The sequence below is a fragment of the Chinchilla lanigera genome, unplaced genomic scaffold (assembly GCF_000276665.1).
Source record: "Chinchilla lanigera isolate Chin_1 unplaced genomic scaffold, ChiLan1.0 scaffold00055, whole genome shotgun sequence".
Taxonomy (NCBI): Eukaryota; Metazoa; Chordata; class Mammalia; order Rodentia; family Chinchillidae; genus Chinchilla; species Chinchilla lanigera.
The window spans coordinates 8,452,050-8,469,676 of record NW_004955456.1 but is presented as its reverse complement, the minus strand read 5'-3'; the positions used below and the strand labels follow the sequence as shown (position 1 = coordinate 8,469,676).

General features: G+C 47.4%; 1 protein-coding gene across 4 annotated transcripts in view; it reads right to left on the bottom strand.

The window, feature by feature from the left end:
• Nucleotides 1-17,627, bottom strand: part of Crcp (CGRP receptor component) — a 48,706-nt gene that overhangs the window by 10,190 nt on the left and 20,889 nt on the right. For 3 of the 4 annotated variants that reach the window (XM_005396709.2, XM_013520644.1, XM_013520645.1), the window contains one exon: nucleotides 15,621-15,715. The exons of the other annotated variant lie outside the window; for it this stretch is intronic. In XM_005396709.2, coding sequence (XP_005396766.1) covers nucleotides 15,621-15,715 — 95 coding nt within the window. The remainder of the gene's footprint in view (nucleotides 1-15,620; nucleotides 15,716-17,627) is intronic. 4 annotated transcript variants of the gene reach the window in all.

Below are 17,627 nucleotides of genomic sequence, written 5' to 3'. Positions count from 1 at the left end.
AGATGAATACACACTTCTCAGATGAAGAAATACAAACAGCAAATATATGTAGAAATGTTGAACATCATTGGCCATTCGAGAAATGTAGAACTTTTCTAACAACCGTGGAGAGGTTGTCTTATCAAAAAGCTTGCGGAGCCTGAGTTCCAGGTTGGTCTAGAACTAAGGACCAGAGCAAGACCGATGGGCAGGAGTTCCAGGGAAGCCAGGGGTGGGCCCCCCAGCAGAGACTGGGTGCACAGAATGCGGCGCAGCGCCAGGAGCAGAGGGAGCGCGGGCGAGCGGCACGGGAAAAGCAAGAGGACTTCGGGGCAGAGGGACGTCAATGGACCACACGCTAAAGAGCCAGAAGCAGGCTCACCGCGCAGGAGTCACTGGATTCGCCACCGAGCCGCCCCCGGAGGCCCCCACGCGCAGCCGGGTGACAGCCGGCGGGGACCAAGCAGGGCGGAGGCCGGAGCACCGCGCGGAGGAGGGCAGCGAGCGCACGCGGGAAGGAGCGCGCCGCGGGGAAGACCTCAGAGGCCGGGTGCAGGCTGAGGCCAAGGCGCTGCGGCACCACGGCGACCGCGCTCACGGCGGAAGCGAACCGCCTGGGGAGGTCGGGCGGACCCTGGCCGAGCGCAGGGCGGGGAAGGCGGGGACGCGTCGCGCTCACGGGAGGCGGGAAAGCCGAGCCGTGCGTAAAACAAAGGGTGCCGGTTCTGCGTTTCCACCACCGCCATCCAGCAGCGACCACAGAGACAGGCGCGCGCGCGGCCAGGGACAGGCGGGGGGAACGGCACTGCCCGCCTGAGGCCCCGAAGCGGGCTCGGAGCATCGGCGGCCACTACCGCGCCAGGCTCCGGGCTGCCGGGGTCCCTAGTCACGAAAGGACCCCCGTCCTTTAGACGCCCAGCAAAAGCCGTCGCCACCGCTCCGGGAAGCCTCCCCTTCTGGGCACGGCAGCCACACAAGGCCCGCGCTGCGCACCGCTCCCGGCTCCTTCGTGTCTCTGCTGCCCCGGGCCTCGGCTCCCGGAGGCTTAGCCCTGCCGCCGGGATGCCTGCTCCAGGGCCCAGGGCCCGAGTTCCAGTCCAGCGGGCGCTCTGCCCACTCTGCCCACTCTGCCCCTGTGATCAGCAGACGGTGCCGGCTCGCCTCCTCTGCCCGGGGCCTCCTCTCTCCTGTCCCTCGGCAGCACTCCGCGTTCTCTCCTTTTGCTGCGTCTAGCGCAGCGCCACCCTTCAGCCTCTGAGGTCCCGAGTTCCTCAAGCGGGGGAACCTCACATTCTCAGCTACCAGAGTCTGCCCACGAGATCCATGCTTTCGCTGATGTGGGCTGAGTTCCAGATTTCCGCAGCCAAACAGCCCAGGCATCTCCTCTCGGACACGTGGGACACACTGAACCCAACACATCCCAGAGGGACCTGCCTGTCCTCCCAACAGTCCGGCTGGAAAAGCTGGCTTTCCACACGCGGGAGATGAAAACTAGACCATGTCTATTACCATGCACTAAACTAAAACCAAGAGGGATCAAACACCTATATATTAAAACAGAAACACTACATCTGCTGAAAGAATCGGTAGAATTCCTGAAGACACAGATAAAGGCAAAGACTTTATGAACAAAACCCTGATCACAAAGAATTAGTTAACTGGGATCTCATCTTATTAAAAAGCTTTTGAAGAGCAAGAGAAACCACCAACAGAGTAGAGACAACTCAGGCAGTGGGAAAGAACTTTTGCCAGCTGTTCCCCAGACAAAACAATAATATCTAGAATATATAAAGAAAAAAGACCGGACCACTCAAATTTAAAGACCCACTCCAAAAATGGGCATCTGAAATGAATACACTTTTCAGATGAAGTAGAAATGGCAAGTAAATATATGAAAAATGCTCAACATCACTTGTTACTTGAGAGAAACTGAAACAACACTAAGATTCCATCTCACCCCAGAATGAATGGTTACCATCAAGAAATCAACCGGTAACGAATGCTGGTGGGGCTATGGGGAAAAGGAACTCTTCTCCACTGTTGGTGGGAGTGTAGACTGGTGCAATCACTGTGGAAATTCCTCAAAAAACTAGGACTAGAGGTCCCAGTGGACCCAGGTATTCCTCTTCTTGATATCTTCCCAAATGAATTAAAAGCATCGTCCCACAGTGATATATGCACACCCATGTTTATAGTGGAACAGTTTGTAATACCTGAATCTTGGAAACAGCCCAAATCCCCATTAACTGAAGAATCAATAAAGATGTGGTTTCTTTACAATGCAGTACTACTCTGCCATAAAGAAGGATAAACGTGAGGCATTTCTAGCTAAACTGATGCACCTTGAGACCATACTTTTTTTTTTTTTTTTTTGTCTTTTGGAGACAGGGTCTCACTAGGCAGTTCAGGCTGACCTTGAGCTCATTTTGTATCCCAGGCTGGCCTCGAACTCACAACAATCCTCTTGCCTGAGCCTCCTGAGTGCTGGGATTACAGGCATGCGCCACCACGCCCGGCGAGACCATACTCTTACGTAGAATAAATTGGACACACATGTCAACACCCCATTGTTTCTCTGATATGACAAACTTGAAGTGTAAATAAGGACCAAAATGGATGATAGATATTGGGAAATAGAAAGAATGTTAAAATCAGAAGAACTAGGAAGAGGGAAGGGCAAAATGAAGGAAGGGACAAGAAAAAAGATGACAGAAGGAAAAAATGGAAACAAAGCCTTTGTAAATAAGGAGGGAGGAGGGCTTAAAGGCAGGGGAGGAGATTGGGAAAAAAGAGGACTCAAGATACATCATGTACAGGTACAAATTCCCAAAGGTGAATGTGATCATTATGTGCATCCAAAACGTACCAATAAAGCTAATTAAAAATAAATAAAATAGGCCCAACCCGCGCCGGCCGCGGAGGTCCACTGGGAGATATGCATGAACCATCCCAACATGGAGAAACCCCTGGGAAAACATGCCACATGGTGGGTCACTCTTTGCTCTGCCCTTGAGAGCTAGAAAGGTCGGGAGTCGGCGGAGGAGCAGCTGCTGAACAAGGAGTCAGAGAACACCAGAGTACAGACGATGCCCGACGACTCAGAGGCTGTGGTGGAGAAGCAAGTGGAGCTCCGGAGAGGACTGCACCAAGACTTAATGGATTCCCAATATTCAGATTTTGAAGAACGGCCTTCATGGAAAAGGTATGTGTCTAGGTTATCTGCCTGGGACACTTCGCACCTAATGGTGCTGAGACTGACTAGTGGGCCGAGGACTTCATCCACATGTTCCTGCCACCTGTGTTGATGGTTGGGGAGAGGACCCTAAGGGGTTGTGGGGTCCCAATGCTCTGGGAGGCTGGAGAGAACACCCCTCTGGTTTCTTAGACAAGAGGCATTGATAAAGTGTACTTCCCTGGATTCCAGTTCATTAGAGGGACAAACGATTCTTAAAGATAAATTTATTACTCAGTCAGCCCCAGATAGTAGAAAAAAGATACAAAAAATGGCTTTTACCCCAGAGAGCTCACTTGAAATGTCAGTAAGAATTACCTCCTCAGTATTTTATAGCCGTGACGAGGAGGCGGTGGCCAAGGAGAAAAAACAAACAGACCGAGAAAAAACAGCTGCCTTTGCTGCAGCACTAAGAGAAACAGACCCTAAGTCTGATTCCTGGGGCCCCAAGAAAAACTCAATGAATACATTCACCTGCTACTGCTGTCAAAAGCCAGGCCACCTCAAGAGGGACTGCCCTAAGAAGCCCCCTGGGCCATGCCCTGACTGTGAAGGTGACCACTAGAGGTCGATGTGCCCTCTGAAGCAAAGGCCCCAGAGCTCAGACCCCTCCTACCAGCTGGTCCACAGGAATAAAGGGGCCCAGGGCATACTCTGCCTTCTCCCTCTGGCCAGACCCTCATCTCCAAGGAGGAGCCCCATGTAATCATGACTACAGAGAAAAAAGTAAACAGCCTATTGCTGGACACCAGTGCTAGTCTCTCAGTCCTCCTTTTCAATCCTGGCCTCCCTTCCAGCCATCACACCTCAGTGAAAGGTCACTGATGAGGAGGTAATCTGCTATTTTTCACAACCCTTAGGCTGTAACTACTTGTTAGATCTTTATTGCGTATCTGTTTTCCTGAGAAACCACTTTGCAGATACCATGTATTACAGCAGCCACTGATAATTTCCTACCAATCTGTGCATAACTCTGTAATGTTTGTATTGCTCCTATGCTATGTCGTAAAAGGATGTATGTTCATTACTAGGTATTTCCAACAACAACCATTGAGAATAGTCAATGATTATTTAATTGATCACTCATGTATAGCTCTATTTATTTTTTCTAGAAACTACTTTGAAGAAACCAAAGTACAGCACAATAACCAGTGATAATTTCCTACCATTTTTGTCTGTAACTCACCATCCTTTGTCTATTTGTTTTCCTGAGAACCTATCTTGAAGATACCAATAGATAAAATAACAACCATTGATAATGTCCTACCACTTTGTAATTCGATAAATCCCCCTATTACTATGTTATCCGTGTTTCACTCTTTAAAAGAAAAGAAAAATAAATAAATAAATAAAATACATTATTGTAAAAAAAAAAAAAGTGCGAACACCCCGCCAGACGCCTGCACCCACGCCTGCCTCCCGCCTCTTGCCCGCTGCCTGCGCGGGCCACCCCCTCTCACTGACCACACCTGCTCTCCAGCAGCTGTGCCCGCCCGCCGCTCCCACCGGCCACGCCCACCTCCCATTACAGGGCAACGGTCTGCATCCTCAGCGGTTTGCTGCTTTTTCTTTTTGTTTTCCTGACCACTGCATCCCCAGGGACACCAGCGTCGGGTGGGTAAGTGGAATCCGAGGGGCAGATTAAAGAAAAGGCAGGGAGGCCCGGGTTTCCGGGAAGGCTCTCGGCAGGGAGGAGGAGGCAGCCCCTGCGGTGACGGGCGGGATTCGCCGCCCAGGGCATGCGGGAGACCCGGACCGCCTTCTGCTCTGAGCCTCGCTGGCCGCAAAGCCGTGCTGGCGCCCCAGAAGCGAGCGGTGCACACAGCCTCGGGCCGCACGGCCACCCAGAGCCCGGCAGCTTCGGGCGCCTTCGCAGCCCGCCGCTCCCGCCGACAGCAGCACCGCGGCGCCCTGAGCGCCAGGCGCCTCAAGCAAAACGTGAAGCCACTGAAGAATCAAACGCTTTACAAAAAGAACACAAGTTGGACAAAAGCTACACGAGCCGCCGTCAGAGTGACTCGGAGCTAAACCACTTTCCCATCCGGGCGATGGCGCTCTGCCCTCGAGGTCTCTAAAAGTGAGAATATTTTAATTTCAAAGAATTTTTAGAAAGAGAATAAAAATGTAACAAAATAACAACATAGACAAAAACAAAAACAATTAAAATGGCACAGGGTTTCAAAACAAAATGATGGGATCTATCAGAATTTTAAAGCAAATAACGGAGCCCTACACTTTAACAAAACGGCCACTTATGCACGACTACCTTGGCGCCGCTCCCCTGGGGATAGTCAGACATGAGGACCTTAGTCACTCCTCTCCCTGCGCTGGGCGCCCTGGCCAGCGGGGATGGTCCATCCGACGGCCGGGCCGCGAGCAGCCTCCTTGGCACAGCGGGCACTGAGGCCAGGGCCAAGCCCCAGCGCCAGGACCCTGCCAAAGGGAGAAGCCCGCCGGCTCCCCCTACTGGCCGCCGTGCGACACCGCTGCCGCTTCTGCTCCCACACCACAGGATTACGCATTTAATACACGGCAAATACTACAAAGTCACGTCGGACTTTATAAATCCTCGGTTTGGGGATTACAGAGGGGAAAGTGGAGATATATTTAACCCTCTAAATAGTGTAGTCTACTTGACGCTTAAATAGATTATGGCCGACCATGAACCAGCTTGCAGGTTTGGAGAATACTAGGTAGCCAGGCCCACAGCTGTGGTGGGAGATGCAAGGACTAGAAAACAAAACGCCAGTCCGGATGAAGAAAGAGGAAGAGGCCTCAGAAATGCGCTCTGAAAAGCAAGCAGGAGTGGGTGGGTTGCAGGAAAAAAGAATTGAAAAGCATCAGCTGGGGTGCAGGATAGGTGGGAATTTCTCAGTGCACCCCGCCGCACCCCCACTCCCTTCCCCCAACCCGTCCTGACCTTCAGCCTGAGGCCAGCCCTGAGCACGCCACCCGGTAGCCCTCCAGGTACCTAAAGAACGCCAAGAGAAATCTTACCTTTTTTCGAGAACGGTGGGAAGTGGGCCCCCTGGAACCTGGAAATCCAGGTGAGGCGCACACACTACTCAGGACCACGCCCAGTGGAGGAGGAGCTGCAGGTGTAATTCGGGTGGGAGACCTCAGGGGGCAGGGGCGGCCGCAAGGAATCCCCCTCCTGCTTCCTCTCCTTTCTCGCTGCCCGGCCCCAGAGGCGCCCCAATGCCACCGCAGCTGCACAGCAAAGACACCGAGAAGTGCGCAGGTTAAACCACCACCTTCCCTCCTACCCTACGCAAAACACACCCAGGAACTTTGCTGCCGAAGTCCCTAACACCTGAACTGCCGCTGAAACCCTTGCACTGGGGAGCCTAGACTGATGAGATCTGAGCCTAGCTGGGCTGTCTGCCCAGTCAGCGACAACAAATTAGCATGAGCCAGGAATCCGCAGTCCAAACTATGAGAATACCATACCCAAATGCACATGCTGTAACTTAGAACGACTGGAACAAAGAAAAAAATGACTGGTTCGCCAGGGCAAGGTAACCGACGGATGCAGGGCCCACCGCGACCCTGACATCAGAAGTCTCACAGATGCTGTCAGCGACTGTAACAACAAGGGGTAAAAAAGCATTTCTGGAATGCTGGACTAACAGCAGTTCTAGGAAAGGGGCAGAAACTATAAAAAATAAATAGTAGATTTGAACTATAAGTATGTGAAGTGAAAAACTCACTCACAGACCTGCTGACAGAATGAACAGGACAGAGAATCTGCAAACTCAGACAGAACAAAAGCAATCCATCTGAACATGAAACAGGAAGAAAGCAAAACAGCAGCCCAGAGCTGCAGGGCAGGGTCAGAAGTCTAACAGCTGCACTTTAGAGTTCAGGGAAAAGAGGAGAAAGAGGGAATAGCATGGGATAAAACATTCAAAGACTAATAGTTGAAACCTTCACACATTTAGTAAGAAACATAAATGTACATAATCAAGAAGCTCAGCAAAGATCAACTGAAAAAAGTCTAAAAATAAGAGTGAACATTACTGAGAACCCAAGATCAGAAAACTCTTGACAGCCGGAAGTGGTGGCACACACCTATGATCCCAGCATTGGGGAGGCTGAGGCAGGAGGATCACTGTGCATTCAAGGCCAACCTGACCTATACAGTAAGTTCAAGGCTAGCCAGCCTGAACAATACAGCAAGACCCTGTCTCAAAAAAAAAAAAAAGAAAAAAAACAACACACAACAACAACAGCAACAACAACAAAACCCTCTTGAAAGCCAGAAGATAATGACATACTATGTACTTGAGTAGTCACAAATTTATAATCAGAAACCGTGACAGCCAGAAGACACTGGAATAACATCTTCAGAGTTCTAAGGGAAACAGACCACTCAACCCAGCAGAGCCACCCCTTAGGAATTAAAGATATACTCAACTAAACAAAAAGTAAGAGAACTTGTAGCCAGAATATCTTTTCTAAAAGAAGTCCTAAAGAAGCTCATCAGGCTGAGGTAAGTAAGAAAACAGGATTTTTACGAATGAAGAGATAAAGAAGTGGTCACACTTTAGATAGATTTTGTTCTGTTAAGTTCTTTAAAATATGTATAGCGTGTTAATAACTGCTAACTGGTTTCTAGCAGTGTTGGGGATCAAACCCAGGACCTTGGACATTTAGGCAAGTGCTCTCCACTACTGAGCCGCACTTCCAGCCCCTGCTATATTTCCAATGTATATAGATCATGCCATAAATACGACACCTGTAACACAGACGCGAGAAAGTAAAGGGACTTATATGTGTAAGTGGCAAAATACTAATTCTGGACTATGTATGACTAGGAATGCATGTGCTTATAGTTCATGGTTATACAGCCATTAAAAATTAAAAATAAAATGATACAAAAAGATATAGGTGGTGCACCCCTATAATCCCAGCACGCGGGAGACTGACGCAGGAGGGCCGTTGCGAGTCTGAGACCAGCCTGGGCTACAAAGTGAGCTCAAGACCAGTCTGAACTGCACAGTGAGACCCTGTCACAAAAAGACCAAAAAAAAAAAAAAAAAAAAAAAGAAAAAAAAAAAAAAAAAAAAAAAAAAAAAAAGCCAAAGAATAAACTAAAAACATTAAAGGACAAGACCATCCAAATATCTCAATATACACAGAAAAGGGAACTGAAAATTCAACAGTCAATCTCAGCAATTTCATCTTTGTATGGGCAGGATTTAGCTCAGTGGCACAGCGCCTGCCTGGCAAGCGCAAGGTCATGAGTTTGGTTCCCAGTACAGGGAAAAAAAAAAAAAAAAAAAAAATCTTCCTAAACCTGGTAAAAAGGCCTCTATGAAAAACCAAACTTAATATCATGCTGAGCAGTCCAGCACTGAATGCTTCCCCCTGAGATCCGTGCACCAGACAAGGATATCTGCACTCATCACCCTGTGCAGCCCCGTGCAGGGGTCCTAGCCAGTGCATGTGGAAGAAAAAAATAAAACACACAGATGAAGAGAACACAAGAGAGAAACTTCACAAACACCATGACTGGCTACACAGAAAATCCCGAGACATACACTAAAAACATTCCTAGAACTAAAGTTGGGTAGCATCACATCAGTAGAGACAACTCACTGGTATTCTACATTAACAACAAACAGCTGGAAATCAGAACCATATACAGTAATACCAATAATTACAAAATACTTAGGTAAAAAGCTAAAAAAAGTTGTGCACAACTTGTACTCTACACTGCTTTCATGTACCGAAAGATGCAATATTGTCAACTCTCCCCAAAATGCACTGCAGCCAGGCGTGGTAGTGCACACCTGTAACCCCAGCACTCAGGAGGCTGAGGCAGGAGGATCGTCATGAGTTTGAGGCCAGCCTGCGCTACAAAGTGAGCCCAACGCCAGCATGAACTGCATGGTGAGACCCTGTCTCAAAATGACCAAAAAAAAAAAAAAAAAAAAAAAAAAGCAACTCTAAGTGTAATAAAATCACAGCAGGGTTTTTCTACACAGAATCAAGAAAATTCAAAAGTATACATAAAAAGGCAAAGGAACTAGAAAAGTCAAAGTAGTTTGGAAAAAAAGTCAAAAAGTTGAAGAAGTCATACTCCTGTCCTCGTGCTGACTATGCAGTTGCTGTGACCCAGGGGACAGAGCACAGGCAGAAGGACACAGTGTAGGGCACAGAACAGAGGCGCAGATTCAGCGGTTCTTCCGAGAGCTCTTCACACAGCCTGTATACAAGACCTTTCTCCAGAAAGGCGCTCAGTGCAGGCAGGACAGTCTTCAACAAATGCTACTGAAGAGTTTAACACACACACTCATACACACACACAATGGCTCTCCACCTATAACCCAAACCAAACCCCCAAATTAACTCAAAATCACTTATTTCTAGAAGAAAACATAAGAGAAAAAACAAAAATCTCTCTAACATTGGGTTTAGTAGGATTCTTAGCTACAACATTAAAACAGGATGCAGAAAAGAAAAACAAAATTGATTTCATCAAAACTAAAAACTGAGCAGCTTCGTTGAAGATAACAGTATGTAATGTAGCAACCATTATTAATTCCTATCATTTTGTTTTGAGGTCATGTATTGTTTTTGTGTTGTTTTGATTTTATCTTCTTTTTTTTTTTTTTTTCTTTTGTCTTTTTGAGACAGGGTCTTGTTATATAGTTCAGGCTGACCTTGAGCTCACTTTGTAGCCCAGGCTGATCTGGAACTTGCAAGGATCCTCCTGCCTCAGTATCCCGAGTGCTGGGATTACAGGCATGCGCCACCATGCCCAGCCTTTTTAATTTTTAAAATAAAATTTTAAAAAAACTTCAAACCTGCAGCTCTGACAGACACTGTTAAGAGAACGAAGAGATGAACTAGAGACTGGAGGAAACACTGCAAGTCACAGATCCAAACAGAGCCTCCGCAGACTACACAAAGGACTCTCCCAAGTCTAACAATAAAAAAGTGAGCGAAAGATGTGAACAGGCACTTCATCAAAAGAAATGCACAGCAAATAAGCATATGAACAGGCTTAATATTCATTACTGAAGAAAAGCAAGTTGAGGGCACACTGGAATTACTACCTAAAATCAATTTAATAGCTAAAACAAGAAAGTACTAAAAGTATCAAGCATACAGAGTAAGTGAAACTCTCTGATGTTGCTGAGGTAAATGCAAAACGGTAGTTACTGTGGGAAAGTCTGGTGGTTTCTCACAGTGCTAAACTTCCTGTATTACCTACAATTTATCTCCTAGGTACATGCCTAGGAGAAACAGAAACTCACTTTACACAGAAACCTGTGTGCTACTCAGCTTTCCGCTGCTATGACAGAACACCTCAGATAGTCACCGTACGCAGAGGAGAGGCTTCTTTGGCTCACAGCTTCAGAGGCTTTAGTCCACGGCCACTGTGCCTTGTCACTCTGGGCCCGTGGGGAGGAGGAACTATGGGGGTGGGGAGCTTGTGGTGGGGCTGAGCGGGCCGCGGGGAAACAAAGACAGAGGGGAGGGGCCCAGGTCCCTGTGTCCCCTTGAGGGACTCACTCGTGACCTGAATCCCTGCTGCTAGGTCCCAGATCCCACCTCCCCACAGGGCCACAGGCCAGTGACCAGGCCCTCAAAACACGGGCCTTGGCAGACATTAAGATCCAAGCAGAACCACCTGTGTGAGCTATCTGTAGCTCTTTACTCAGAATTGTCAAAACCTAGAAAATTTTCCAATGTCTTTCAGCTGGGGAATGAAAAAAAAACTAGTCTCAACAATGGATGTCAACGCAACAACAAAAGGAATACATCACTGCCACACGTGCAGCAGTACTTATATCGCAAATGCATCATGCTAGGTGAAAGAAGCCCCACCTAAGAGACTCCACACGAGGGCATCCCATTTCTCCGCCTTTCTGCAAAGGTGAAATGATAGAAACACAGATCAGCTATCAGGCAGTGCACAGGGAAAGGACCACAACGGCGGAACAAGGGAATCTGTAAGGACAAACGAACTGCTCTGCAACACAAATGGATGTTTATATGTGAAAGACAGGATAAATCATTCAAAACAAGCATGTCTATAACTCCCGCACTGACCCTAAGATATTTGGGGGTGCTCCTGCGCCTGGCGTCTGGAAGGGAAGAGCCCCACTCGGAAAGCAACTCCTTCTCAGGGCCCAAGCGAGCGCGTTCACAGCGCCCAGCAGGGAGAGCTGGGGTGCACTCACTCACTGTCTTCACCTGAGCACTCACCAGCTTTCTTGGAAAACCACATCAAGCGTAAGTGAAGCTAAAAGACTTCACTACTGGGTTTACGGATTCCCTCCACCGGATTTGGCGCACGTATTTAACTACGTGAGTTTCCATCTGTCCACCGGAGTTGTCCTAACGGCGTTGGCAGTCGGGGTTACGTGCAGCGGCATCTGCAGAGCAGCGCAAGCTGAGCGCTCTCACCCGTACATGTTCTCTAGCTTTCCAGTTTAGACTACCTCCACTGCAGTGTAGCCTGCTCTCACAGACCTTCCACTGTGGAGCCATTCGACCTCCGCTTCGACGTCTGCTTTTGTCACTCCACTCAACAGTCTAGCAGGCTCTAGTCAGAGCAATCAGGTGAGACAAAGGAAAAGGCATACAGATCAGAAAGGAAGGCATAAAATTACCTCAGTGCACAGGGGAGAGGAGCTTACATTTAGAAAACCCTGGAGACTCCCTATGAAACCTGTTACCACTAACGAATGAATTCAGCAAGGTGACAGCATACACAATCAACACACAAATATCAATTGTGCTTGTAAACCCTAACAACAAACAATCTGAAAGGAAATTAAGAAAATACTTTGTAGTGCTGCCCCAGCACCAACCTGCACTTTTTGTTTTTCATTTTTTTGAGACAGGGTCTTGCTTTGTAGGTTCAGGCTGGCCTTGACTTCGCTACGTAGCCCAGCCTGGCCTCAAACTCGCGGCAATTCTCCTGCCTCAGCCTCTCGAGTGCATTACAGGCATGTGCCACCTCCACCCACACTTTCTGTGCCTAACCAAAAATCACAGCCTTGACCACTGTGAGTAGCCAGCTACAGGCTTTGCTCAGCGGCTTAAACCCGGCTAGAGGCTCACACTCTCCCAGACACTGACACAGCTGTTAAGGCTGCTGCCAAAAGCACTGACAGAAAATGGCCCCAGCCCTGAGCCAAAATTCCTCAAATTCCATATAAATCACACATGCTGACCCCTCAGTGAGGGACACTAGGCCCAGGAAAAGCCTCTCTTCCCACTGCCCATCGTGAGCATGAGCAGCAGCGCCCTGAGTCAGTTCTCCTCGTCAATGCTTTGGTCTGATCACCCTGGTGGTTAATGTTTCTTTCTTTTCTTTCTTCTTCCTTTTTTTTTTTGGTTTTTGAGCAATCTCACTGTGTAACTCAGGCTGACCATGAACTCACTGTGCTGCCCAGACTGTCCTTGAACTCCCAGCAATCCTCCTGCCTCAGCCTCTGAGTGCTAGGATTACAGGACTGGGCCACCTGCCTGGCTCTAGTGTCCTTTCTTACATCGCTCTTGGGGAGACTCCAGAGGCTACTTCATCTTTATTCACAATTGCACCAAAAATAAAACGCAAATAAATGCAACCAAAGAGATGAAAGAATTGCTCATTAAAAACTACAAAACACTGCTGAAAGAAATTAAAGATGACACAAATAGTGTTCATGGACTAGAAGACAACGCCACAATGTCACTACCTCCCACAGTGACAGATATACTCAGTGCAATCCCGAAGATGTTTTGTCAGAAACAGAGAGATCTATCCTGAAGATCACGTGGAATCTGAAGGGGCCCCAAATAGCTAGATTCATCTAGAAAAGGAACGAAGTCAGAGGATCCGCACTTGCTTACTATAAAGGGAGGCAGGCATAGTGCAGTACTGTGGTGCTCACTGCCGTGAGGTTGGGACACACAGCAGAGGGACAGTCCTGAGGGAAATGGCTTGGTGGAGACCACTGTGAGGCAGCTCTGAGCAGGACTTAAATTAACCAACTGGCTTTCCGTGTTTACCTGTTGAGTCACTGGTCCCTACTGAGGCCTGTAATGGTGGGTGAAGCCAAGACGCCTCAGAGGACAAGATACAACCATAGCTGAGGGCTTTAGGCTCCAACCCCAATTACCTACAAGGAGACTGCAGCTGCAGGCATCTCACTCCTGTGGTGAAGGTCTTCCTGGAGATAACATAGTTCTCACAAATTAACATAAAGTATTACTTGGAGAAGTCCTTAAAGGGATTTCCAAGACCTGCCCAGATTCCTGCATTTTCTTCAGCAACCCCTTTTGAAACCTAATAAACAGGGGCCACCCAGGGGAAGTCTGGGTCTTAACCCAGAGAATCTTGAGTTCAGTAGGACAGTTGGACCCCCCTGGAGCCCTAAAGTCATTTCAGTTGTCTCATTTATTGAAGCCTTCACCATCTACTCATTTGAGAGATTGTGGGCCTGATCAGCCCACAGTAACTAAGGGATATTGCTAACATGATAAGGACTGAACATGCAGCAGATGATTTTTGACATGGATATCTTGATCGTTTAGGGAGAAAAAGCAAACTTCCCCACAAAGTGCTGAAAAGCTAGCTAGCCACATGCAAAAGAGTGAACTGGGACCTTTACTTTACACCTTAACAAGAATTAACTCAAAATTAATCAAACATAAATGTAAGGGCTAACCTATAAAATTCTTAGAGAAAAACTTCACGGCATTTGATCTGGCAATGAATTCTGGGATATGATACCAAAGGAACAGAAAGGATTTACAAAACAGAGGCAGGCAAGGTGGCATGCCAGGAGGCTGAAGCAGGAAGACTGCAGTGAGTTCAAGGCCTGCCTGAAACTACATAGCGAGATCCTGTTTCAATAAACTAACAAACTAGACTACATTAAAATAAAAAACTTTGAACACGAAAAGGATACTACCAACAAAGCAAAAAGGCAATCCACAGAGTGAGAGAAAACATTTGTGAATCTTTTATTTGATAAGGGATTCACATCCAGAATATACAGAAAACTCCTCCACTTCAACAACAACAAAAACTTCATTCAAAAATGGGCAAAGGATAAATCAGGCATTTTTCCAAAGAAGACATAGAATTGGTCAATAAGCACATGAAATGATGTTCAACATCATTTTATCACTTTGGGTTTTTTTGTTTTTTTGTTTTTGTCTTTTTGAGACAGGGTCTCACTATGAAGTTCAGACTGGCCTTGAGCTCACTGTGTAGCCCAGGCTGTCCTCGAAACTTACAGCGATCCTCCTGCCTCAGCCTCCCTCCTGCCTCAGCCGTCCAAGTGCTGGGATTACAGGTGCGCACCACCACACACACGCACAGCCATTTTATCTTTTTTTTTCTTCCAGAACCAGGAATCAAACTCATGACCTTGTGCTTGCCAGGCAGGTGCTGTGCTGCTGAGCTAAATCCCCAGCCCCCATTTTATCATTTTGAATGTTCAAAATAAAACCACCCATACATATACACACACAGAGACACCAACACACGCGCGCGCGCGCACACACACACACACACACACACACACACACAGGGCAAGGCTTCGGAAAACCTGAAGTTGTGCTCTGGTATGGGGACTAAAATGGTGCAGTTACCAGGAAAAACTATGTGGTGAGTCCTCAAAATAATTTGAAAATCCAGGCTCCATGTGCTGGCATAGGCCTGCAATCCCAATACTCAGGAAGCTGAGGAAGGATCACTGTGAGTTGGAGCCTGAGCCACATAGTGAGTTCAAGGCCAGCCTCACCTACTTAGGGAAGCCCTGTCTATAAATAAATAAATGAACAATAACAATATATACATATGGGCAAGCACTGTGGTGCACACCTGTAATCCCAGCACCTGGGAGGCTGAGGCAGAAAGATCACCATGAGTTGGAGGCGAGCCAGGGCTCCATAACAGGCTCAAGGCCAGCCTGAACTGCACAGTGAGACCCTGTCTCAAAAAGCAAAACAAAACAAAAAACGATACATACATACACATATAAATGTGGTATATGCAGCCTTAAAAAAGAAAAAAAAGAAGCTGAGCATTTTGGTGCTCACCCATAACCCCAGCAAGCTGAGGCAGGAAGAGCTTAAGTTTGAGCCCAGACGGGGCAACTCAGTGAGCCCCTGTCTCAAATTTTTTAAAAATTTAAAAAAGAGTTAGGAAGCAGTTCAGTGAGAAAAAACTAGTTCAGTCCCCAGTACTGCAAAGCAAACAAACAGTCCACCACGTTGTGTCCTGGCTTTAGAAGGGTCTGAACATCTAATTCTCAGCTGTCTTCTCTGACGTATCTGACTCCACCTTAGTGTAAACTGTGTACTCAACACAATCCCAAAGCCCAATAAAAGGTAACACACAGCCACTGAGAACAGCTTTTCCATTATTTCCCTGGTGAAAAGAACCTTCACTTACTTGGTCAGTCTGTGGCTTTTCATTGCTGTGAGAAACTCTCTGACAATCTCAGGACTCTGATGTCTGCATGGAGTTTTTGATAAGTATTTTAATGTCTAAAAAAATAAAAAAGAAAAAGGAAAAGGCAAGCATTAGATGGACCTCAGTAAGAAAAAGGGAGGGCAATGACCAGAACTTAGTATTCTACATTTCTTTCTTTTTCCTTCTTTTTTGTCGGAGACAGGGTCTCACTATGCAGTTGAGGCTGGCCTTAAACTTACTTTTATAGCCCAGACTGGCCTTTAACTCTTGGCGATTCTCAATTTTCCTGCCTCAGCCTCTGAGTGCTGGGATTATAGGTGTGCACCACCATGCCTAGCATTCCACATTTTCTTTTAGGCACTCCATAAAACAAATGCCTTCAGGCAGCCAATCTTCATATACAGTAACAGAATTCCTAAGACAGAAAACCAGTCTCTACAACTGGAAGAACTAATGAGATTTTAGAAGAAAGCCCGAGGTTGTGAGTTCAGAAAAAAAAAAAAAAGAAAAGAAAAACTTGCTGATCTTGCCGGACGTGGTGGCACACGCCTGTAATCCCAGCACTCGGGAGGCTGAGGCAGGAGGATCACTGAGAGTTCGAGGCCAGCCTGGGCTACAAAGTGAGCTCAAGGCTGGCCTGAACTGCATAGCAAGACCCTGTCTCAAAAAGACAAAAAAACAACTTGCTGATCTTAAACAATAAAACAATATGAAATCATCACATCACAGACAATTTTTTTTAAAAGAGAAGAAATCCAAAGAATAAACAGCCACAGCCCACACAGACTGTATGGGAAAACCAAAGTCAAACGCAGCTCCTCCTACGCGCTCTCTCACCCCTGGAACTTGATCTTGTTCAGACCCCACCTGTGCAATCAGCCTTGGCCCCCACCCTGAGGGCTCGGGCCTCAGACTAGCCACCCTGAAGCCTACATCCCCTCTCAGCTTCGGGTAACTCAGAACCCAGGGAAAGCTCCCCTCACTGGGTCACTGTAGAGGCCAGTAAAAAGAAAAGGGTGCAAAAAACGGCACTGGTCTCAGGCTCCTCTGTAAGAACAGATACTAACAGACGACATAATAACTGTGTTAAACCAAACTCTTCGGACTCAAGGGTCTTGGAACAGAAAGGTTTACTGAGCGGTTACAGAGCCAGCCAAAAACAGGACACGGTCCTGGGACAAGTTCCTGCGACTCGCAGCAACAAAGCTGTCCACTGGATCAGAGCTAAGAGGACGGACTGACAGACGCACAGACTGACTGACAGGTGTACTGGTGATCAACCAGTACACTTAGCATGTGCTATACCACAGCTACACCACCAGTTCTAAGAGCTTTTTAAAAATGTTTTTAGTTTAAAAGAAGTTTTTAGTAACAAAAATTTGAGGAAAAAGATGTTTACACTGATCCAGTGCTGGCCACAGACAAGCAGCACGGGACTGAGGAAAGCAGGGCACGTCTGGTGAGAAAGGCAGCCTGTAGAAGTGACTGCCTGTCCTTCTGGATTGCTAGGATTGTGAACAGGGTATACAGATGCCCACAGGCCCGGATAAGATTTGAGTTAAAGGGCTTGGTTTGGTTTTTTTGGAGGGGATGTGAGACAGGACCTTGGTATGTAGTGCAGGCTGGACTTGAACTCACTATACTGTAGCCCATGCTGGCCTTGAACTCACAGTAATCCTCTTGCCTCAGCCTCTTGAGTGTTAGGGTTACAGGGGTGCGCCACCACGCCCAGCTGAGTTAAAGGTCTTAACTTACATTTAAGAATGTACTTGGCCCGCAGTTTGCTGAGTAATCCACCCATCTCTTCTTCCTTCTATCCTCCAAACCCAGTAATTAAATTTCGGACACCAAAATTTGTTTCTTACTACCTAGAATGCTCTGCAGAACAAAAGCTCAACCCAAGACCATCACATTCAGACAAGCTGTACATTCACACTAGGAACACTAGAAACAGGTATCTTGAGCAGGGCGTGGTGGCACACGCCT